At 40.7% G+C, this 24,824-nt stretch overlaps 1 protein-coding gene across 1 annotated transcript in view; it reads right to left on the bottom strand.

The window, feature by feature from the left end:
* Nucleotides 1-24,824, bottom strand: part of LOC126272016 (NADH-quinone oxidoreductase subunit B 2-like) — a 62,697-nt gene that overhangs the window by 26,097 nt on the left and 11,776 nt on the right. Inside the window, exons 3-4 of the mRNA XM_049974510.1 lie at nt 22,843-22,946; nt 4,962-5,153 (exon numbers count right to left, since the gene is read on the bottom strand). Coding sequence (XP_049830467.1) covers nt 4,962-5,153; nt 22,843-22,946 — 296 coding nt within the window. The remainder of the gene's footprint in view (nt 1-4,961; nt 5,154-22,842; nt 22,947-24,824) is intronic.

Here is a 24,824-nt window from a genome sequence, read left to right as displayed (position 1 = left end):
AATTAAAATCGCTCAAAAGAGGAAAGGCCGCTGGTCCTGATGAGATACCAGTTCGATTTTACACAGGGTACGCGAAGGAACTTGCCCCCCTTCTTGTAGCGGTGTACCGTAGGTCTCTAGAAGAGCAAAGCATTCCAAAGGATTGGAAAAGAGCACAGGTCATCCCCGTTTTCAAGAAGGGACGTCGAACAGATGTGCAGAACTATAGACCTATATCTCTAACGTCGATCAGTTGTAGAATTTTGGAACACGTATTATGTTCGAGTATAATGTCTTTTCTGGAGACTAGAAATCTACTCTGTAGGAATCAGCATGGGTTTCGAAAAAGACGGTCGTGTGAAACCCAGCTCGCACTATTCGTCCACGAGACTCAGAGGGCCATAGACACGGGTCCACAGGTAGATGCCGTGTTTCTTGACTTCCGCAAGGCGTTTGACACAGTTCCCCACAGTCGTTTAATGAACAAAGTAAGGGCACACAGACTATCAGATCAATTGTGCGATTGGATTGAGGAGTTTCTAGATAACAGAACGCAGCATGTCATTCTCAATGGAGAGAAGTCTTCCGAAGTAAGAGTGATTTCAGGTGTGCTATTCACAATACGCTATTGCTATTCACAATATACATAAATGACCTGGTGGATGACATCGGAAGTTCACTGAGGCTTTTTGCAGACAATGCTGTGGTGTATCGATAGGTTGCAACAATGGAAAATTGTACTGAAATGCAGGAGGATCTGCAGCGAATTGATGCATGGTGCACGGAATGGCAATTTAATCTCAATGTAGACAAGTGTAATGTGATGCGAATACATAGAAAGATAAGTCCCTTATCATTTAGCTACAAAATAGCAGGTCAGCAACTGGAAGCAGTTAATTCCATAAATTATCTGGGAGTACGCATTAGGAGTGATTTAAACTGGAATGATCATATAAAGTTGATCATCGATAAAGCAGATGCCAGACAGATTCATTGGAAGAATCCTAAGAAAATGCAATCCGACAACAAAGGAAGTAGGTTACAGTACGCTTGTTCGCCCACTGCTTGAATACTGCTCAGCAGTGTGGGATCCGCACCAGATAGGGTTGACAGAAGAGATAGAGAAGATCCAACGGAGAGCAGCGCGCTTCGTTACAGGATCATTTAGTAATCACGAAAGCGTTACGGAGATGATAGATAAACTCCAGTGGAAGACTCTGCAGGAGAGACTCTCAGTAGCCCGGTACTGGCTTTTGTTAAAAGTTTCGAGAACATACCTTCACCGAAGAGTCAAGCAATATATTGCTCTCTCCTAAGTATATCTCGCGAAGAGACCATGAGGATAAAATCAGAGAGATTAGAGCCCACACAGAAGCATACCGACAATCTTTCGTTCCACGTACAATATGAGACTGGAATAGAAGGGAGAACCGATAGAGGTACTCAGGGTACCCTCCGCCACACACCGTCAGGTGGCTTGCGGAGTATGGATGTGGATGTAGATGCTTCACAACCCTTCCCCAGGTCCCTACAACATGACCCTAACCTGCGCTCTACAGAACTCCAGGCTCTATGTCCTCTAAAAGCTGTTGACTATCATTGTTCTCCCAGCAGACAATGGATCTACCTGTGTAGTACTTGATTGAAAGGAGTAGACTATATTAACAAAGGTCTACGCCATCTGTCCGACACCTATACATACAATATCTGCCATCAGATCCCATCCCTGCGATTCAAACTGACTTGCAGTCTTTCCTTAAAACCTCAAGCCCCCTCATAACAACTAACACTTCAATCGAAAGAATTTCTCACCCCACCCAAACCATGCACCCCCACCTTTTACCTTCTTCCAAAGATCTACAAACCCAATCATCCTGGCCGTCCTATAGTTGCTGGCTCCAAATTACCCACTGAACTTATACCTGCCTTAGTTGATCAACACCTGCAACCCATAGTACAAAGACTCCCCTCCTACATCAAAGATACCAACAATTTCCTAGATTGTCTGAAATTCGTGCCCTCCCCATTCCCACCACACACCTTGCTTGTCGCCATTGATGCCTCTTCCTTCTATCTACCAACATCCCTCACATACATGGCCTGTTCTGCTGCTGGACATTTCCTCAGTCAGCGCCCACCTGATTCCAAACCTATGACATCCTTCCTACTCACCTTAATCATCTTTATACTTACCAACAACTACTTCACCTTTGAGTTGCAGACACACAAACAAATCAGAGGTATGGCCATAGGAACCAGAATGACTCCTTCCTATAACAATCATGGGTCACTTGGAGAGTGCTTTCTTGCTGTCTATATATCTTCAGCTCCTGGTTTGGTTTAGATACATTGGTGACATCTTTACCATATGGACCCATAGTGAGGCTGACCTGCTAAAATTCCTGGAATCTCTGAATACCTTCCCCCTATTAAATTTCAAATGGTCCTATTCCGAATCCCTTGCTACTTTTCCTTAATGTTGAGCACATCCTCACCACAGGCCAGCTACTCACTTCTGTCCACATTAAAAGTACCAACAAACAACAGCGCTTACATTTTGACAGTTGCCATCCTTTCCATGTCAAATGTTCCCTCCCATACAGCCTTGGCATCTGTAGCTAATGTATCTCCACAATACCCTTGTCAGACCCTATGCTCCTTCTGCACCCATCTCCCTATCCTTTTCCTCCTACCCCTGTGACTATCCCCACTGTAAGATCTGCCCTTTGCACCCTCGTACTACCACCTATAGCAGCCATGTAACTGGCAAAACATACTATCAAAGGGAGAGCCACCTGTGAAATGACACACATCATATACCAGCTGTTATGTAAACAATGTTCGGCCTTCTACAATGGCATGACTATCAGCCAGGATGAATGGGCATAAGCAGAGAGAGTATACAGGCACCACACATTATCCTGTTGCAGATCATGCTGTACAGCATGACAATCGTGGCCTTGGTGCCTGTTTCATCACAAGTGCCATCTGGATTCTTCCTCCCGACACCAGTTTCTCAGAACTCCAGAGGTGCGAACTAGCACTGTAACATGTCCTTGGTTATCGCCACCCACCTGGCCTTAATTTACGTTAATTTCTTCTGTCTCAGTCTTTCTTCACAGTAACTACTCTTTGGGGTCTCTCTGTTTTAGTTGTCTACCTCTTTCACTGCCTTACATGTATTTTTACAACCCACCTCCCACCTCTGTTACATATAATGCTCTTAGCTTATCACTCTTACTAAATCATGCATCATGTTTAAGCAGTAATCACTGTCTGCATATTACCCTGTCTTCCACTTTTAAGTTCTCAGGTTTTCAAATCTCATTCAATGGAGTCCTCACAATAAGTATTTCCTTTTAATTCTATGTGCAAAGTCTCCCCTGACCCGTGGTTCTGGGTCACTTTCCCGAAATCTTCCCCTTTTCCTGGACCTCTCCAGTTCTTTTCCTTCAACCCTCTTCCTTCCCCTTCAATCTTTCTGCCTGAAGACGGAGCCACTGTCTCTGAAATCTTGCCAATTACAACTGCCTTTTATGTGTGTGTTTTGCCACCGCTCGGGGAGTAGATTTTTTATCTATTCATTTAAAGTAGAAGTTGAGACAGAAAGTATTATAAATTTTCTAGATCTGAGCACTGACTGACACTTTTTGAAACCTATATTTTTATGTTATAACTACTATCACTTTTTGTAAAAATCATCGTGATTAAATAGTAACTTCATCACATTTGTGAGGATTACATCCAGTCAGTTGTGTAAATTGATTTCTTGTAGATCTTTATCATTAATCACAGTACACTTAAATGTGTAGGAAACTTTGAAATGGACCCTTGATATCTGAAACAATTTGTAAATAAATTGTGATGTGCAGTTGAGACTTGATCGTACAAACATCAGATGAAATGTCCACAGGCAGCATAAAAAAGAACTGCTGCTCATATTTCAACTCCAACAGTTTGGCTAAAGAAGTTAACAGTTCTATTGTTTGTTGGCTATACCAATTCCGACACTTATGTCATTCTCAACAGCCCATATTAGTCCTTAGTTTTCCTCTCGGCTGTAAGGCGAATGCCAGGACTGTTTCCCAAATCCTCCAAAGGCATCTCTCTCCCTTCCATCCATGAATAAACAGTGCCATAACAAAAATACATTAGCCTTGCTGGAAAGTGGTTTCCCACAATAACAGACTCAACTTCTCCATCCCAGAAATGTGGGGAAAAAATGGTTGCATCAATATGTACTAGAAGAAAACATCTCCTCAGGTCTTCTACCACAGAACTAAGTAGTAATATGGGCTACTGAGAATGATGTAAGTGTCAAAATCACTCTAGCTAACAAACATAGGTCAGCATTGATTTTAATCTCTGTAGTCAAATTTAGTATGCTCACTGATGCTCTACGCCAACAATATTGCAGATGTAACCACAAGGGAGTGTCCAGCTCTAATTTAATTCACCATCAAATCTTTGCCAACATCACAATATGAAGTAATCTCAAAGTCACTTTCCATGCACAGTGGAAATCTGCACATCCAGGATATTTTCTTTTCAGATTCTTTTTGTGAGCTTTTCTTTCACAACATCCAATGAAAACCAAATCACTAAACTGTGCCCCAATTTTAGTACCTTAACAGAAATAATGTATTCAACAATCTGGCCAACATCTACATGTATCAGAGAATTTGGTAAGCATAGTGGTTAGATAGTATCCCAGCTGTTTTAAGAGCATGTGGAAAGTGTATGCCATAATACAACCTTGGCACAGTAAACTGCTGAAAGAATGTTCATCTCCTTGTAATGTTATCACATCTGGAGCTCATCAGAAAAAAGGAACAAGTTAACACATTGGACTACTCATGGAACTCTGGCCAGAGCAGTGAAAGGTGAACAGATATTTTTAACACACTAAACTCAGTTCCACATTTGTATCATAAATGACAAACTGCGACATCACTATTTTCTATTACAAACTTTATTTGTACCTGGTCATAAACTTTTCGAAGAGCTGGTGCCATTTTATTGGTGAGAGTTCCTGCGACTATAATAACATCTGCCTGTCTAGGTGAGGCACGGAAAACAACTCCAAATCGGTCCATATCATAGCGAGGAGCTGCAATATGCATCATTTCCACAGCACAGCAAGCCAAGCCAAATGTCAGTGGCCACAGAGAACCCTGTAAAAGGAATATGTCTTCAGCAAAGTACATTAGTTGTAAAGGCACTATGGTGCTACATCAATAAACCAGAAATCAAATCTGCATATTTTGATATTATATCGATAAACCAGAAATCAAACCTGCATGATGATGAGATCCCATACTCCGAGAAACATAGGGGAAGATGCGGGAGGCCCGCACCGCGAACTAGGCGGAGGTGGTTTGCCATTGCCTTCCTCTGACTGTAATGGGGATGAATGATGATGAATAATGATGACAACACAACAACACCCAGTCACCTCGAGGCAGGAAAAATCCCTGAGCCCCGGGAATCGAACCTGGGACCCCGTGTGTGTGTGAGAATCGAGAACGCTACCGCAACACCATCAGCTGCAGACGAAATCTGCATATTTTGATATTATATTAAATTATAGTTTTGACCGACTGACTGCCATAACCAACGACTGTTGCAAAATGAATTCTTAAGTCAACCTTTTTGACATTAAACTGAAATTTTCTCTTGGACCCATTCCACACAGAAGTTTCAATCAAGTCTACACCTATGCTTTGTCTTTATTAGAATTACAAAACTTGAAAGACGATAGCAACTAAGTGACGGAAAGCTTTTGCTGGGAGGCAGGAGCTCACTCTTCATGTGATGACAACAGGTGCCACTGCGAATCCTTCTCATTAGTCCAGGGCTTCCAGCCTTTCCCCTCATCAGTTGTTGCTTTGCAAACAAAGCACTAGAAGTATATATTATTTTCTGCTAACAATACGGAGTTCTTTGATGAGGCCTGCATTGGAGTACTGCGATGGTGGATTTGAACCACTATAATTCGAATAGTCTTCCTTTTCAAGGATACTACACTATTAGCAACTAAACATCTGCCCATATTAGCAGCCCACAAGTACCACAGAATGGTCAATATGTCTTGAGATATGTTTAGCTTATTCTTCGCAAAATTTACACTGTGTTGATTGTTATGAATAGTTAACTGACATCCTTGCCTTTTGCAAGCACGGTACACCCATATCTGATTTACGTACTGTTCCAACAGTGGATGATTATGATGAATATGGTTTTATGGTGCTCAGTATCTGATTAAATATCAGAGGCTCTGGTTGGATAAGAATGTTTGCATTTAGTGAGAAGAACAAAGTCTTCCTTCATAAGGCAATCTTTTTGAGACAATAGACCATGGACACATATTGCAGACTGACTGATAATGATGACATGTACACAGTTGGTTAATACATTAAAATAGATAATAACTAGCAACCCAGCTTGTCTTCACGTGAGTAGCATTAAATATCTACAGCTAGACAACTTGTCCAGCATAGCTTATTTTGTTTACGGGCTACTGCGTTGAGTTGCGAAAAAAATTCTGAGAACTCTCTCTCTCTCTCTCTCTCTCTCTCTCTCTCTGTCTGTCTGTCTGTCTGTCTGTGTGTGTGTGTGTGTGTGTGTGTGTGTGTGTGTGTGTGTGTGTGTAGGGAGGGAGGGATTTTTCACTATGTATTGAAGGCTGGCTGTGGTAGCACAAATAAAAGAAAGAACATGCATGGTCTACATGTTTAGCTCATGTTACAGCACTCTTCTTGTCAAGCTTAATACACACTGCGATGCACTGTTAAGGCACCCTGCCACAATTCAAAATGCGTCCACCAACCACTGAAATCTTTTTTATTCATCCACAATAAATTTCTTAATTCTATTCAGGAAAGTCAGGCCCATGTCTTTATGATTTTTAAGAAGCCTACATGTCTTTCTGACCAAAAGAGATTCATTTACCAATGTTCTGTAAAAATCAAAAGTGTTCAAACAAATAATGTCTTTCACTCCACCATGCAAAGATTGTGTTAACAACTATGCTTGACTCAAGGAAATCAAAAGTAGGTGTGGAGAAGCAGCACAACAGGAAAGTCCCCAATCCTTCAGAGAGGGGGGAGGGGCATGGTTTACCAGCCCTGAGAGCCCACTGCAGGACGTGTAAGGGATGGGAGTACCGTTGCCAAAGTGGGCGATGTCATCATAGCTGCAGCATATGACACTATCATACATGCTCGGTCAACTGCTTGTACATCTTCTTAACTTATTTACAAGTGATTTAGTCCAGAGGCTTATATTCTTGTATTTTCTTTCCTCCCTGGAAAATGGTGCAATCTGGTGAGCAGGGAGACTGATGCTTTCCACAGGTGACACAGATGGAGGGAGGAGTAAAAAGGAAGTTTGCGAGCAGTGGTCGTCCACAACATCTACAAATGGGGTTAGCATTGTAACGTAAAAACATGTGCTCGAATTCCAAACACTTGAAGCACTGACTAGAGAGGAGAACATATGGTTTCACATTGCTTTGATATACCATCACATTCATCTTCATCTTTTCAGGCAGAGTTGCCTTCAAAGGCAAAGATGAAGGCACCGGTAGCAACCCCATTGTCCTTTGGTCCCCTATGGACACAACAGACAAATTGTACAATCTGTTGCTCCAAGTTGGCATGTAGCTCATCATCAGATAGCAAGAGCAAGTATTGCTGGAAAATGATGCACTGTACCATATGTAGACTATTATGAGGAGTGACAGCCACTTGTACGTCACCCAGCTTGTTACAAGTTAGCAGCAACCATGACTGGGCAGGGGATGCTGTTTTGATCAAGACTGTTTCATTTTAGAGATGGCTGCCAGTTCCTCTAACTTGTCCTCTTTGTTCTCCACAAAGAATAAGGGCTATGTGGCCCAGAAGAAATTCCTATCAGTCCTTGTGCAAACCAAGTATTGGATGGAGTATTGCCATGCTTGCTGCTTAGTCCTGTGTTCCTCCCACAGTGTAGCCACTGAAGGAAACATTTCCAGATCATATCTCTGTGCATTAAACAAGTACTTCGCTGCCATAGAGACTGCCAGGGCGTATGGCCACCTGCAAAGCACAACTTCACCACTTACACAACTTCATTTGCAACTAATCCGCCACGCTGCCACCCACTCCGAACTGGGGCTCTCCCCAAAGGGGCCACCAGCCTCAGCAATGGCTACCTGGCCAGTAACATGTTGCTTGGAGTCCTCATGCCCCAGTCACACCAGACACATACTCCCTGGCATATGTCAGCAGCTTGTGATCTCGCAATTGCATTCTCGCTTCCCAAGCACAGGTCCCGGGTTCGATTCCCGGTGGGGTGAGGGATTTTCACCTGCCTCAAGATGAATGGGTGTTTATGTTGTCCTCATCATTTCATCATTATTCATGAAAGTGGCAAGATTGGACTGAGCAAAGGTTTGGAATTTGTACAGGTGCTGATAACCGTGTAGTTGAGTGCCCCACAAACCAAACATAAACACCATAATAATAATAATAATAATCCTAGGCATACATGGGTATTTTTCACCTCAGTCACCAACAGTGCACTCCCTATGTGGTCAGAGGGCTACGACTGTGCAGGTACTTGACGATCCCTTCACAACACAATGGCTACCATGCTGGGATTTTTGATGTACTTCCTTATTAAATGGAAGGGGGTGCAGACATGGAAAGACACAAAGGTGGAGCATACACCGCACTGGGTGACCTTCCCTGTATGATCAGCACTTCTGGAGAATTTTGAAAATTGGTGGTAGTTGAAACTCAAAATGGGGACTTGTATTTATTTAATGAAAAGTTGTAGAAAATGCAAGGTGGAAACTTGAGTCCCAAATCATAAACCAGGTCCAGGCACGTCCACAACAAGAAACCATCTGATGGAAAGGCAGAAGGGGAATAGGATACTGGAAGTACAAGCTTGAAGCATGGAAAGAAAGTAATGCTGCAAAGGCTGGGGCCCTGTGGAAGACAAGCACATACTCATGAAAGAGTTGTGAGCCTCCTGGGGGTGGGTGGGGGAGAGGGGTTGAGCAATTTCTGAGACCAGTCTGCATATACATGTGGATGCAAAAAGGAGACTTGAATTTATATTGATAGAGATGATTAATTTCGTGGGTGTGTGCTTGTTGTGAGGTAACAGAATAGTGTAGCACTTGATCTAGTGAAGTACTTGATAGCAAAACATGAGCATAGAAATGTTTTATAGGTACCGCTTACATTTTGTGAACTCATTATTTAATGTTAAATGACTAAATGGATATTAGTTTGATTTATGCAGAGTTTTTTCATATAAAATTATGGTCTCATAAACTCTTCTGACATAACATAGTAATTTTAGTTGTGTTCAATATTATATTGCACAATCAACTGATCTAAAGTTTACAACTTCTGTAAGGGATCTTGAATAAATGTTAAATATAGTAAATTAAAGTTTCATGAAAATATTTTTTTACAAATTATATCACATAATATTTCATGCATAATATAAACTTTTGTCAAAATTGGATTTATTTTTGAAACATTTCCTTTCTTGCAAAACATAATGTGGTACTCTAACATTTGTAACCCTGCAACTTTTAATCCTACTGACCAGTTACATTCACATAATAGCATGTCAAAAGTCTGAATAACCACCTTTTGCAGTGCAGACTGCTGCAAGACGTGCAGGAAGAGAGTCTCTGACGTTCTGGAAGTACCGATAGGGAAGTGGAGCTATGTCAACACCAGTGTGTTGAACTGTGCTAGATTTCCCTGTTGAGGATCCATGGCGCGAACAGTCTGATTGAGGCAGTCTCACAGATTCTGATTGGGTTTGTTGTTCAGGGCAGTGTTGTGAACTAATCCAGGTACTCTTTGAACCACGCATTAACAATGGCAGCATATGACATGCTGCATTGTCCTGCTGGTAAATGCCATCATGCTAAGGAAAAACAAACTGCATGTAGGGGTAGACTTGGTTCCCAAAGGATAGATGCATACTTCTATCGGTCCATTATGCCTTCCAGAATGATGACATCACCAAGGGAATGCCATGAAAACATTCCCCACACCATAATGCTCCCTCCTACAGCCTGGACCCTTCCGACAATTTTGCAAGATGTTTGCTTTCATATTTTTCACGCTGTACACGCCAACAGCCATGTGTCCAATGGAGAATGAAACGTGATTCATTTGAAAAGGCCACCTCTCACCACTAAACAGATGTCCAGTTGTGGTATTCATATACAAATTCCAGCCTTTGTTGCTGATGAATAGCCGTCAGCATGGGTACATGAACCAGGCACCTGCTCCAAAGGCCTTAACACAGCAACGACAATCAGTCCATATCGCAAAAGTTGTTTACTTTTATGGTGTGGTAACTGGTTTCAGTCACCCTACACCTAAACCTACATCTTTACTCTGCAAACCATCATGAAGTGCATGGCAGAGGGTACATCCCATTGTATTAGTTATTAGGTTTCTTCCCATTCCACTCGCATATCGAGCATGGGAAGAATGACTGACTGAACACCCCCCCCCCCCCTCTCTCTCTCTGTCTCTGTGTGTGTGTGTGTGTGTGTGTGTGTGTGTGTGTGTGTGCGCGTGCGTGCGTGCGCGCAGGAAGTATTCTAATCTTATCCTCATGATTCCTATGTGAGCAAGGCATAGTTGGTTGTAGTATATTCCTACAGTCATCATTTAAAGCCATTTCCTAAAACTTTGTTAATAGACTTTCTCGGGATAGTTTCTTCAAGAGTCTTTCAGTTCCTAAGTCTATGACACTCTTCCACAAATCAAACAAACCTGTGACCACTCATGCTGGCCTTATCTGTATATTTTCAACATCCCCTGTTCATCCTATCTGGTATATGTCCTCCACACTTGGGAGACTTTAGCAGTATTCTAGAACTTATCACACGAGTGAGGATTTGTAAGCAACCTCCTTTATAGACTGATTTTTTCCCCAGTATTCTACCAATAAATCACCTGCTTCACCCACGACTGAACCTATGTGACCATTCCATTTCATATTCCTAGAGTGTGTTACACCCATGTATTTGTATGAGTTGGCTGATTCCAACATTGACACATTGATATTATAGCCACAGGATATTACTTTTTTTTTTCATTTTGCGGATTGCACAATTTTACATTTCTGAACATTTAAAGTAATAAAAAAAAGTATCAAGGCTTTCATGGGGACTTGTTGACAAACTGCCTGTTGGCTTCTGTCTCAGGTTCTTCGGCCAATGTTTGTCAGATGATTTTCAGGCAGACATTGGTTGAAGAACCCGAGACAGAAACCAACAGGCAGTTTGTCATCTCAAGCAAGTTTCCCTCTTTGCACCATTCAAAATTTTATCAAGATCTGACTGAATATTTATGCAGCTCCTTTCAGACAGTACTTCATTATAGATAACTGAATCATCTGCAAAAAGTCTGAGGTCACTATTAATATAGTCTGCAACGTCATTAATATACAACTTGAACAACAAGGATCCCAACACACTTCCCTGACACACACCTGAAATCGCTTCTACATCTGATGATGACTCTTCATCCTAAATAACATGATGTGTCCTCCCCACCAAAAAGTAATCAATCCAGTCACAAATTTCACTTGATACTCCATATGATCATACTTTTGACAAGAAGCGTGGGTGTGACAGCAAGTAAAATGGAGTTGAGCATTTCAGCTTTTGCTTTACTATCCTTAATTTCAGTTCCCACCTCATGCATTAGGGACTGCATAGTAACTTTGGTGATAGTGACAGCCTTTACATACAATCAGAATTTCTTTGGGTTTTTTGAAATATCATTTGACAATATTTTGTTATGGTAGTCATTGACAGAACCATAGATTGCTCTCCTGACACCCAAATGAGCTTCATTCAGCCTCTATCTATTTATAGCCCTATGCTTTGTTTTACACCTATTATGCAGTAATCGCTGTCTCTTCACAAGTTTCTTTTCCCTCATGTTATGGACTGTTCTACTGGGTACATATCTATCCAGAGCATGATCAACTATTCATTTAACTTGAATCATAGTTCCTCTGCAAGCTCCTGCCCTGTGCTGAATGTTTCCAACTTCCTCACTGATATATGACACTTCTCATTTTAGATCTAGTTTACTGAACATATAGATAAAAAATCTACACACCAACAACAGCAGGGGAACAAACACACAAAAGGGTTTTACTTCCACAAGCTTTCAGAGCCAGTGGTTTCTCCTCCTGGCAGAAGAGTTGAATGGGCAGGAAGAGGGGTCAAAAATGGATTGGAGAGGTTTAGGGAAAGGGTGCAGTTCACAGATGTCACCCAGAACCTCAGGTAAGTAGGGACTTACCGGACAAGATGACAAAGGAAGACTGATTGTTGGGGACTGCACGAGACGAGATTTGAAAACCTGAGAGTCTGAAGGTAGAAGCAGGGTACTATGAAAGAGAGAGATTACTACTAAACCATCATGCATGAGTTAATAAGAGTGAAAAGCTTTTATCTGACGACTCTTGCATAGCGGACATAGTGCTGCGTTTTATTCGGGCAGGGGGATTTTATCGCTTAAGTGAGTGAGTTTTTGTGTTGATTCTGGCCTATGGCCTACGATTTGTCTGATTTTTTAATGTGTTTCTCGGTGGTTGGCTTTTCCCTTTTTGTTTGTATGGTCGGCCAACCACCGTCACACTCTGTGTGATTTTAGTTCGTCTTGTCTGGTCTTTGTCTACGTTTTTCTTGTTCTGTGTCGTCTGTCTTATCATCTGTTGCTCGTTTTTATTCTCTGTGGGTGTTTTTAGTATTTGGAAAAAGGGATCGATGGCCGTAGCAGTCTGGTCCCTTTAACCCCCACAAACCCACCTATTCAACTAAAAATAAGCAGTTGTATAACCCATGGCACAGAGGTTAAGTGATACTTTCAATATTGCTTCCAACATTCATAACAAAACGGTCACCTTTCTAGCTAACCTAGAGCACAGGCTATGTTACAGATCATTATTTCACCACAGCTGAGATCTTGTATTCATATTTGTTGGCTTCTTCAACTTTCAACGAAATTGCCATCCTTCAACCTTACCTATATCTCTGTACAGGTACAAACCTTACATTTCAAAAGCTAAAATATCTCTAATTTACAATAATAAATCCGGCACTAGATGCAAAACGAAAAAAGTTTTAAGATCTATAATATAACAGTAGGGGGTCATGTTGAATATCTTTCTTTTTTCACCCGTTTTTTTTAATATGGTCACAATAATTCAAAAACAAAAATACATCAATCTGTATAAATAAAAATGTATGCCCTTTTGTTCAGATTCACATTCTCGACTGATTGTGTTAATCATAGATTTGCTTTAAAATTTGGACACATTGCACTCAAATACTTGCATGGTTTTATATACCATCTGCAATACAATGTTGTATATATGTAATCACAGGGGAAACATTATTACCAAAAGTCTCAAAATGTATCTTTCCAATCACTACAAATTTTTACGTATTACAGTAATAAATGTGTAGGAACATGTAGATCAAACAAGGCACAAGGGCAGAGGAGGGGGAGGAGGAGAAAATGGACATAAAAAACTGGAAGGAAGAAATGGACAGAGAGGGGGACAGGACGAGATGAAGAGGGGGGAGGAGAAGATGGACAGACAGAAGGGGAAGGAGGAGGAGATGGACAAAGGAAGGGGGAATGCAAGGTGAACAGATACAGGGAGAGGAAATTAGGATGTATATCACGTTCCCATTCATATTACAAAAATGTGCTTTCTCTTTTCTTTCTTTTCCACTTAAGCAGACTGAGCTCCAACAAAAATAATGAATTCTTGATTAGATAAAAAAATCTAAAGATCAAGCAGCAGCAGCGAACACACACACATAAAGGGCTTAACTTTTACAAGCTTCCGGAGCCAGTGTCTTTCTTCTTCTGGCAGAAAAGTTCAAAGGAAAGGAAAACAGGTGAAGGAAAAGACTGGAGAGGTTTAGGGAAAACTGTACAGTTCAGAAAAGTCACTCAGAATCCCGGGTCAGGGGAGACTTACTGGACAGGATGAGAAGGAAAGACTGATTATTGGGGACTGCACTAGACGAGATTTGAAAACCTGAGAGCCTAAAGGTGGAAGACAGGGTAATATGCAAGACATGGATTACTACTAAAACATAGTGCACAAGTTAATAAGAGTGGAAAGCTAAGCGAATTGCATGTAACAGAGGTGAGGGGGGGGATGGTGAAAAATAGAAAAGTCAGAAAATGAAAGGCGTAGAAAACTAAAATGGGGTGAAGAAAGGAGTAGTTACTGTGAATAAATGCCGAGACAGAAAGAATTAATGCAAATTAAGGCCAGGTGGATGTCAAGGACCAAGTACATGTTTTAGCACTAGTTACCACCTGCAGAATCCTGAGAAACTAGTGTCTGGGGGAAGCATCCAGTTGGCGCATATGGTAAAACAGCAACCACGGTCACGGTCATGGCTGTTATGTTGTACAGCATGCTCTGCAACAGGATATTGTGTGTTGCCTGTATACACCTTCTGCCTATGCCCATTCATCCTGACTGATAACTGGGTTCTAGTCATGCAGATGTAAAAGACCAAACAGGGTTTACATAACAGCTGATATATGATGTGTCATTTCACAAGTGGCTCTCCCTTTGATAGTATATGTTTTGCCAGTTACAGGGCAGCTATAGGTGGTGGTAGTAGGTTACATAAAGTAAGTCTTGCAGAGGAGATGGTCACAGGGGTAGAAGCCATAGGGCAGGGAGATGGGTGGGAAAAAAAAAGGCATAGGGTCTGACAAGGATATTGTGGAGATTGAGAGGGTGACAAAAAGCTATTCTGTGTGTGGTGGCCCTACCAATCTCTGCAATATCCTTGGCAGACTCTGTGATGCTCCTACACCCATCTCCCTAAACTATGGCTCCTACCCCTGTGATGGTCCCTGCTGCAAGACTTGCCCTATGCACCCTACTAGCACCACCTCTTCCAGCCTTGTAACTGGCAAAAAATATAGTCTCAAAGTGAGAGCCACCTGTGAAATGACACATCATATACCAGCTGTTATGTACACACTGTTTGGCTTCTTACACTGGCATGACTACCATCCAGTTATCAATCGGGATGAATGGGCATAGGCAGAGGGTGTATACAGGCAACACACAATATCCTGTAGCAGAACATGCTGTACATGACAGACGTTACTTCGGTGCCTGTTTCACCACACACACACACACACACACACACACACACACACACACACACACACACACCATACGGATTTTTGCCCCCAGACACCAGTGCCTCAGGATTCTGCAGGTGGGAACCAGAACTAAAATATGTTCTTGTTTCTTGCCACTCACGTGGCCTTAATTTACGTTAATCCCCCCATCTCAGCATTTCTTCACAGTAACTACTACTTTCTTCACTCCATTTTAGTTTTTACATCTTTCATTTTCTGACTTTTCTATTTTGCACCATCCCCCCCCCCCCCCCCCCCCCCCCCACCACTGTTACATGCAATTCGCTTAGCTTTCCACTCTTATTAACTTGTGCACTATGTTTTAGTAGTAATCCATGTCTTGCATATTACCCTGTCTTCCACCTTTAGGCTCTCAGGTTTTCAAATCTCGTCTGGTGCAGTCCCCAATAATCAGTCTTTCCTTCTCATCCTGTCCAGTAAGTCTCCCCTGACCTGGGATTCTGAGTGACTTTTCTGAACTGTACCGTTTTCCCTAAAACTCTCCAGTCTTTTCCTTCACCTGTTTTCCTTTCCTTTGAACTCTTCTGCCAGAAGAAGAAAGACACTGGCTCCGGAAGCTTGTAAAAGTTAAGCCCTTTATGTGTGTGTGTTCGCTGCTGCTGCTTGATCATTAGATTTTTTTATCTAATCAAGAATTCATTATTTTTGTTGTTCTTAACATATATATCTTTCTGCTTGTTTTAGTTGTCCTTTGTACTTTGGTAATTATTGTTGTGACAATCACATAATTGTGACTGATCCCAGTTTCAATGTGGACATCCTCAGAGAGAACAGGCCTATTTGTTGCCGTTAGATTCAATATACTTCCATCGTGAATGGGGTTCCTAACTACCTGTTCTAAGGAGTTTTCAGAGAAGACATCTAGTAATGTTCCACAGAATTCGTATCACACACACAATTCTGTAATTTTCCCAATTAACTATTGGATGATTAACGTCTCACCAACAATGACAGTATGATTGAGGAACTTACGCAGATAATCTTCAGACCAGTATGTCTCTTAAATCAACAAAGTAGGCCAGGAATAATACAGCTACTAATCTTATGTAACATTAAATAAGCAACACAGTTACAAAACAAATATATCATGCATATACCCATTGGTGAAACACTGAGTCAATGTTTGGAGCTGAAAGGCGCCTATCATCAATTAGCGGGTAGCAGAGGGGTGCTCAGGTCATAAACAGAGCCCCACCCATCAATCCACACATGATCGATTGAACAACCAGTAACATCAAAACATGCAAAATAGTATGTATGTATAAAACTGCATCGTCTTATGGTCAGTATTGCTGACTCTCGATCACACAGCCTTCGGTTCGATTCTCAGCCACATCAGGCATTATCTCAGCTCTCAAGTGTGTGTGTGTGTGTGTGTGTGTGTGTGTGTGTGTGTGTGTGTGTGTGTGTAGTACATGCACACCAGGCAGCTGAGATCACCACAGAGTGGGTCCCCTGGCAAAAAATCCGACACACACACACATTTTTTAAGAAACATTGTGATCTTACGTGTCTACTATATTAAGTCTGTATAATTAAGCGCACACTATTGTGTGTGTTTTAATGTTATTGGTTGTTCAACTGATGATGTGCATATCAACGGGTAGGTGCTGACTCCATACATTGACTCCACACATCACTAATGGATGTATGCACAACATATTTATATTTATTTTGTAATTATCTTGCTTATTTACAATTTTATAAGGTGAATTACGATATTATTCCTGGTCCACTTTACTAATCTCAGGGATAAACTGGTCTGAAGATAGTCTATGAATGAAACAACCAGTTGCTGTTGTCGGCATTGTCTTTAGACCACAGACTGGTTTGATGCAGCTCTCCATGCTACTCTGTCCTGTGCAAGCTTCTTCATCTCCCAGTACCTACTGCAACATACATCCTTCTGAATCTGTTTTATGTTCATCTCTTGGTCTCCCTCTACGATTTTTACCCTCCATGTTGCCCTCCAATAATAAATTGGTGATCCCTTGGTGGCTCAGAACATGTCCTACCAACCGATCCCTTCTTCTAGTCAAGTTGTGCCACAAACTTCTCTTCTCCCAAATCCTATTCAACACCTCCTCATTAGTTATGTGATCTACCCATCTAATCTTCAGCATTCTTCTGTAGCACCACATTTCGAAAGCTTCTATTCTCTTCTTGTCTAAACTATTTATCATCCATGTTTCACTTCCATACATGGCTACACTCCATACAAATACTTTCAGAAATAACTTGCTGACTCAAATCTACACTCTACGTTAGCAAATTTCTCTTCTTCAGAAATGCATTCCTTACCATTGCCAGTACAAATTTTATACCCTCTCTACTTCAACCATCATCAGTTATTTTGCTCCCCAAATAGCAAAACTCATTTACTACTTTAAGCGTCTCATTTCCTGATCTAATTCCCCCATCACCCAATTTAATTCAACTAATTTAAAAAAGCGGATAAAGTGTCACTAGAAGCCTTCCTAAAAGACAATTTCCATTCCTTCCGAACTGACTATGCGAATGTAGACGAGATGTGGCTCAAATTCAAAGATACAGTAGCAACAGCAATTGAGATATTCATACCTCATAAATTGGTAAGAGATGGAACGGATCCCCCGTGGTACACAAAAAAGGTCCGAACACTGTTGCAGAGGCAACGGAAAAAGCATGCGAAGTTCAGAAGAACGCGAAATCCCGAAGATGGGCTACAATTTACAGACGCGCGAAATTTGGCACGTACTTCGATGCGAGATGCCTTTAATAGGTTCCACAACGAAACATTGTCTCGAAATTTGGTAGAAAATCCAAAGAAATTCTGGTCATATGTAAAGTACACAAGTGGCAAGACGCAGTCAATACCTTCACTGCGCATTGCCGATGGTACTGTTATCGACGACTGTGCCGCTAAAGCGGAGTTATTGAACGCAGTTTTCCGAAATTCCTTCACCAGGGAAGACAAATGGAATATTCCAGAATTTGAAAAACGAACATCTGCTAGCCTGAGTTTCTTAGAAGTAGATACCTTAGGGGTTGCGAAGCAACTCAAATCGCTTGATACGGGCAAATCTTCAGGTCCAGATTGTATACCGATTAGGTTCCTTTCAGATTACGCTGATACTATAGCTCCCTACTTAGCACTTATATACAACCGCTCGCTCACCGATAGATCTGTACCTACAGATTGGAAAATTGCGCAGGTCGCACCAGTGTTCAAGAAGGGTAGTAGGAGTAATCCATTTAACTCAGACCTATATCATTGACATTGGTTTGCAGTAGGGTTTTGGAGCATATACTGTATTCAAACATTATGAATCACCTCGAAGGGAACGCTCTATTGACACGTAATCAGCATGGCTTCAGAAAACATCGCTCTTGTGCAACGCAGCTAGCTCTTTATTCGCACGAAGTAATGGCCGCTATCGACAAGGGATCTCAAGTTGATTCCGTATTTCTAGATTTCCGGAAAGCTTTTGACACCGTTCCTCACAAGCGACTTCTAATCAAGCTGCAGAGCTATGGGGCATTGTCTCAGTTGTGCGACTGGATTCGTGATTTCCTGTCAGGAAGGTCGCAGTTCGTAGTAATAGACGGCAAATCATCGAGTAAAACTGAAGTGATATCAGGTGTTCCCCAGGGAAGTGTCCTGGGACCTCTGCTGTTACTGATCTATATAAATGACCTGGGTGACAATCTGAGCAGTTCTCTTAGATTGTTCACAGATGATGCTGTAATTTACCGTCTAGTAAGGTCATCCGAAGACCAGTATCAGTTGCAAAGCGATTTAGAAAAGATTGCTGTATGGTGTGTCAGGTGGCAGTTGACGCTAAATAACGAAAAGTGTGAGATGATCCACATGAGTTCCAAAAGAAATCCGTTGGAATTCGATTACTCGATAAATAGTACAATTATCAAGGCTGTCAATTCAACTAAGTACCTGGGTGTTAAAATTACGAACAACTTCAGTTGGAAGGACCACATAGATAATATTGTCGGGAAGGCGAGCCAAAGGTTGCGTTTCATTGGCAGGACACTTAGAAGATGCAACAAGTCTACTAAAGAGACAGCTTACACTACACTCGTTCGTCCTCTGTTAGAATATTGCTGCGCGGTGTGGGATCCTTACCAGGTGGGATTGACGGAGGACATCGAAAGGGTGCAAAAAAGGGCAGCTCGTTTTGTATTATCGCGTTATAGGGGAGAGAGTGTGGCAGATATGATACACGAGTTGGGATGGAAGTCATTACAGCATAGACGTTTTTCGTCGCGGCGAGACCTTTTTACGAAATTTCAGTCACCAACTTTCTCTTCCGAATGCGAAAATATTTTGTTGAGCCCAAGCTACATAGGTAGGAACGATCATCAAAATAAAATAAGAGAAATCAGAGCTCGAACAGAAAGGTTTAGGTGTTCGTTTTTCCCGCTCGCTGTTCGGGAGTGCAATAGTAGAGAGATAGTACGATTGTGGTTCGATGAACCCTCTGCCAAGCACTTAAATGTGAATTGCAGAGTAGTCATGTAGATGTAGATTCCATTATCCTCATTTTGCTTTTGTTGATGTCCATCTTATATCCTCCTTTCAAGACACTGTCCATTCTGTGAAACTGCTCTTCCAGGTCCTTTGCTGTCTCTGACAGAATTACAATGTCATCGGCAAACCTCAAAGTTTTTATTTCTTCTCCATGGATTTTAATTCCTACTCCAAATTTTTCTTTTGTTTTCTTTACTGCTTGAATATACAGACTGAATAACATGAGGGGTAGGCTACAACCCTGTCTCACTCAATCCCCAACCACTGCTTCCCTCTCATACCCCTCGACTCTTATAACTGCCATCTGCTTTCTGTAGAAATTGTAAATAGCTTTTCACTCTCTGTATTTTACCCCTGCCAACTTCAGAATTTGAAAGAGAGTATTCCAATCAACATTGTCAAAAGCTTTTTCTAAGTCTACAAATGCTAGAAATGTAGGTTTGATCTTCTAAGGTAAGTTGTGGGGTCAGTACTGCCTCACGTGTTCCAACATTTCTATGGAATCCAAGCTGATCTTCCTCGAGGTCGGGTTCTACCAGTTTTTCCATTCGTCTGTGAAGCATTCATGTTAGTATTTTGCAGCAGTGACTCATTAAACTGATAGTTCAGTAATTTTCACACCTGTCAACACTTGCTTTCATTGGGATTGGAATTATTATATTCTTCTTGAAGTCTGAGGGTATTTTACCTGTCTCACCTATCTTTCTCACCAGAAGGTAAACTTTTGTCAGGCCTGGCTCTCCCAAGGATATCAGAAGTTCTAATGGAATACTGTCCACTCCTGGGGCCTTTTTTTGACTGAGGTCTTTCAGTGCTCTGTCAAATTCTTCATGCAGTATCATATCTCCGATTTCATTTTTTTCTACGTCCTCTTCCGTTTCCATAATATTGCCCTCAATTATATCACCCTTATATAGACCCTCTCCATACTCCTTCCACCATTCTGCTTTCCCTTCTTTGCTTAGAACTGGTTTTCCACCTGAGCTCTTGATATTCATGCAAGTGGCTCTCTTCTCCCCGAAGGTATCTCTAATTTTCGTGTAGACAAACCAGTTACCATACCATAAAAATAAACGTAATTTGTGATCCAAACTGATTGATTTTATGTTACATTATGATACAAGATCAATAAAATTCCAGATTTGACTTCAAAAATTAATGTGACTATGCCAGACAATTGATGATAATAATGACGACGACGACGATGATGATTATTGTTATGATTATGATGATAATATAAATTAATGATAAGGCCCAGGAACTTAACTGATTCAATGAAACTAAGGACGGTATTCTTCATCAAAGTTTGGATCAGTTTAAACCATATCATATATGAGTAAAAGTAACACACATTTATTTAAACAGAAAATTTGGAGCCTGTGGGTTTTCCTCCAATTCTAGCCTTTCTAGTGTTAGTTGTAGATGTTGAGGGTAGAAGATAAGCGAAAGACAAAAAAAAATGTCCAGAAACAGAGAGCAGCAGATATGATTTTCAATTGTAGATGATATGCTGCCAATGGCTACAGCATATGACACATTCCCAAATGACACCATTCTTCTGTATACAATGATCTAAGAATCTTCACCAACTCTGAATTAAATGTAGGATCCTGAGAGGAAGGTCACACTTTAGTCAGAAGATGGCCCTGAAAACCATTTTCCCCAAGTTTTTTGGATGATATTGTACCATCATGTAGTACCAGAAGTGTTTTCAACATCAAAAAATATTCCAGTCAAGTACTGCCTATGGAAAAAGCCTCCTGTATTGCCAAGTGCATGAGTATTAGCTTGTCACGTGAAGAGTGGTACCTATGGGAACCACAATGAGGATGAAAGAGTTTTCAAGCTGCAAACATCCGTACAAAGTGGCTGTTGAAAATTTATTCCATTGTCATCCCTACACAATTGTTAAGTGCTACACTGGATTGGTGCAATCATTTCTAGGTTTCAGGTATATCATGTTTCCCTGCAGGGCTTAGTATGGTCACTGCAGTAAGCATTACCTTTCCAAAGGAGCCTTCTCATCACTTCCCGTACATCATTCCTGAGGATGTGAAATGATTAATACAGTGAAACCTCTTTATAATTTCCTCCATATAATGTTTTCCTCTATGTTACATCTGTTTTTATTTTCCCCTGACTTAAAGCCCATATAAACATTGTTAAATTTTCCTCTTTACTGTGTTTCCTCTATATTACAATTTCCTCCATGTAATGCTCATATTTTTGGAACCCTGGTCAATTATTTACCTGTTTATAACATTTAAGTGACTGGATGTAGATGCATCGTTTTCCGCTCCGTGGATTCACAGTTTGCACTGGCTCGGAAAGACCGCACTCAGCGTGTTTCGTATTTCAGCGGCAGAACCTGGTCACGTGATATGTGACGCACATTCTGCTTGCCATCTTATTGGCACCATTTACTTTCACCCATCCACATACCGGGCCCCATGTTTCAATTACAAAAAACTAATCATTTGATACATTGATCATTTGCAATGAATATCATATTACAGTGTTGTGAAAATTTAAAATGTCATCTATGGCACCATTTGTCAAAGCTGATTAGTGGTATCCCGATCTTCAGTAATGCCCTATAATTATTATTTGGAAGCCTTCCTCTTTATAGTGTTTTTCTCTATAGAGGGTTAAGAATTTGTGGTCCCTTGAAAAACATTATATAGAGGTTTCACTGCCGTAACTTTTTTTGCTCTCTCCTTTTGTTCAAGGAATTCAAAAGTTTATAAGCTGCTCAAATTCTGAATTGATATAGAACTTGCACAAGCTCACTCACGTGCCATGATGGCTAAATGGCACTCCTTGCATCACCATTTCTGATTATGAAAACTATAAAAAAAACCACATACACACACACACACACACACAAAAACTGATAATGGAAAATCTGCTGCTATTTTATTTTTGAACTGGTGACGAACACCAGGTCATTTGACTGCCAACTTTGCAGGTATACTCTAAATTTCTATTTCCTATCTTTCTGCAGCTCTATTATAAGTGTTTACTTGGTATTACTGCTAATTTTTTTCTGTTTGCAATGAAAGTACAAGTGAAATGTAGCATTACCTTCCGTCCCCAATTAAGCAGGTCGTCCAGCCTTGCCAACGCATATTCAGCCAAGTTGCTAGTGTTTTGAAATGGAGAATATGGTTTTCTAGTTGCAGGTACAGCTGGAAAGACAAAAAAAGAAAGTAAAACAATTCTCACTCTAGACTATGAAAAAAATGCCAAGGAAATACATACAGAAGCTGTGGAGGTCATTTAAATTGGAGGAGTGCTGTAGAACAGTGACATGATTACCACTGATGTTTTATGATTTCTTATTATTCATAATATGCAAAATACATCAATAGCACCCACGCTGATGTAGTTTTATTATTTATAGAAAGTAACTATGTACAGATATTTAATAAAAGGAAAACAGAATGTATATTCTCACTGGAAAGAATCCATATGTGATCCTCAAAATTCAGAAATCAAGAAAAGTGACAGAATAATCATTCTTCGTGTTACGTATAGAAACATCTGAGGAGATAGCTCAGTCTTTACCTAATGTTCACATACATGGTGAAAGGGATAAGGGGAAGGACATTACAATGTTGCTGCAGAACTAAACACAACCAGCAAGGAGCCAATACTTTATGGAAAATGTATTGTGATGTACATAAGCAGTCTAGTACTAACAAAGAGAAATGTCTAATAGCGAGAAATATCTAACAGTAATTAAGTTTTCTTAATCGGTTTAGTAAATTTGGACACACAGATTGGGTGGAGATTTCATTTTATATGTGTAAGCAACCAAGTGTGGATGGATGCAGCTTTTCTGCAAGACAAGGTAGGGCTAGCAGTTCGATCATGCTTTGCGGCACCTGCTGGTTTGGCGATTACTCCATGCAGCTGCATCCTTACATAAAAGACACACTGCACCTTGACAATGGCCTACATCATGAAGAAAGAAAGAGAGAGAGAGAGAGAGAGAGAGGGAGAGAGAGAGATACTCTGGCTACAGTGTTGGCTCTGAACTGTCAATCAATTTGTAACACAAGATGTAATTACCAAATTATAAAGGCAGGCAGTTACTGCATGGGATATTCTGAGATTGAAAGGAAGAATATACAAATGTCTTCAAAGGATGACTTATGTTAATTAGTAGCTTATTAGAAATAGGTAGTACAATTCCATTTCAAGGACAGGCAAAACGTAAATATCAGCATCCAAATTAGTACATTAAGTCACCCCTCTGAGTATCCATCCTACAAAGCAGGAAACATTCCAAAGATTTAAACTTTTAAAAAGTAAGTAACAAAGCTCTTCATTAAATCATTGACGTCCAACTGCCCAACCAAGAGGAAGCCTAACAAATGTGGTTAAGAGAGTTAGAGAAAGTTCAAATACAAGTTTAAATTATCACAGAAATACTAAACAGACTCCAACAATAGTTTTTAAAAAGATAAAGGTGTTTTGCTTCATGGAAAAGCATGCTCTCGAAACTTTGAAACCTACTGTAAACCTGCATATAAAATCAGTATAAATGGATTGACTTAGTACTGATGCCTCTAACTGGAATACCACAGAAAGGGAACAACAATGTTTCCAATGTAAAATCACCAAAGGGCTTAGAAAGACGAAAACAATGGCAGTGTTGAAAAATATGGAGGGATGAGAAATGAGTCAAGTGTCATGGTACAAACACTGAGCAATGGTGGATAGAATTTTTGAACCAAACTCAAAAGTTTTTAACAAAATTTCCTATAGAGAAGTGAAGAAAATCTAGTCTCATGTGAGCATGAAGAATGGCAATGAAAATATTATTAAAATGAAGCCAACATGCATGGTGTAAGTGACTTATTTCCACAGCATTAAAGTAAATGTCATCAGTAAACATAACCACACAGAAAAATACAGCAGTCTACGAATATTTCACCTGTAAAGAGGGACCATTAGTTTACTAAACAAGCAGCGAAAACGTACAGCTTATTTTATTACACTAAACTAGCTGAATCCGGCCACATTTTGTTGGAGCTCAGTCTGCTTAAGTGGAAAAGAAA

The sequence above is a fragment of the Schistocerca gregaria genome, chromosome 5, assembly GCF_023897955.1.
Source record: "Schistocerca gregaria isolate iqSchGreg1 chromosome 5, iqSchGreg1.2, whole genome shotgun sequence".
Classification (NCBI taxonomy): Eukaryota; Metazoa; Arthropoda; class Insecta; order Orthoptera; family Acrididae; genus Schistocerca; species Schistocerca gregaria.
Note: the sequence above shows the minus strand (reverse complement) of the source record. Positions and strands in the feature narration are given on the sequence as shown.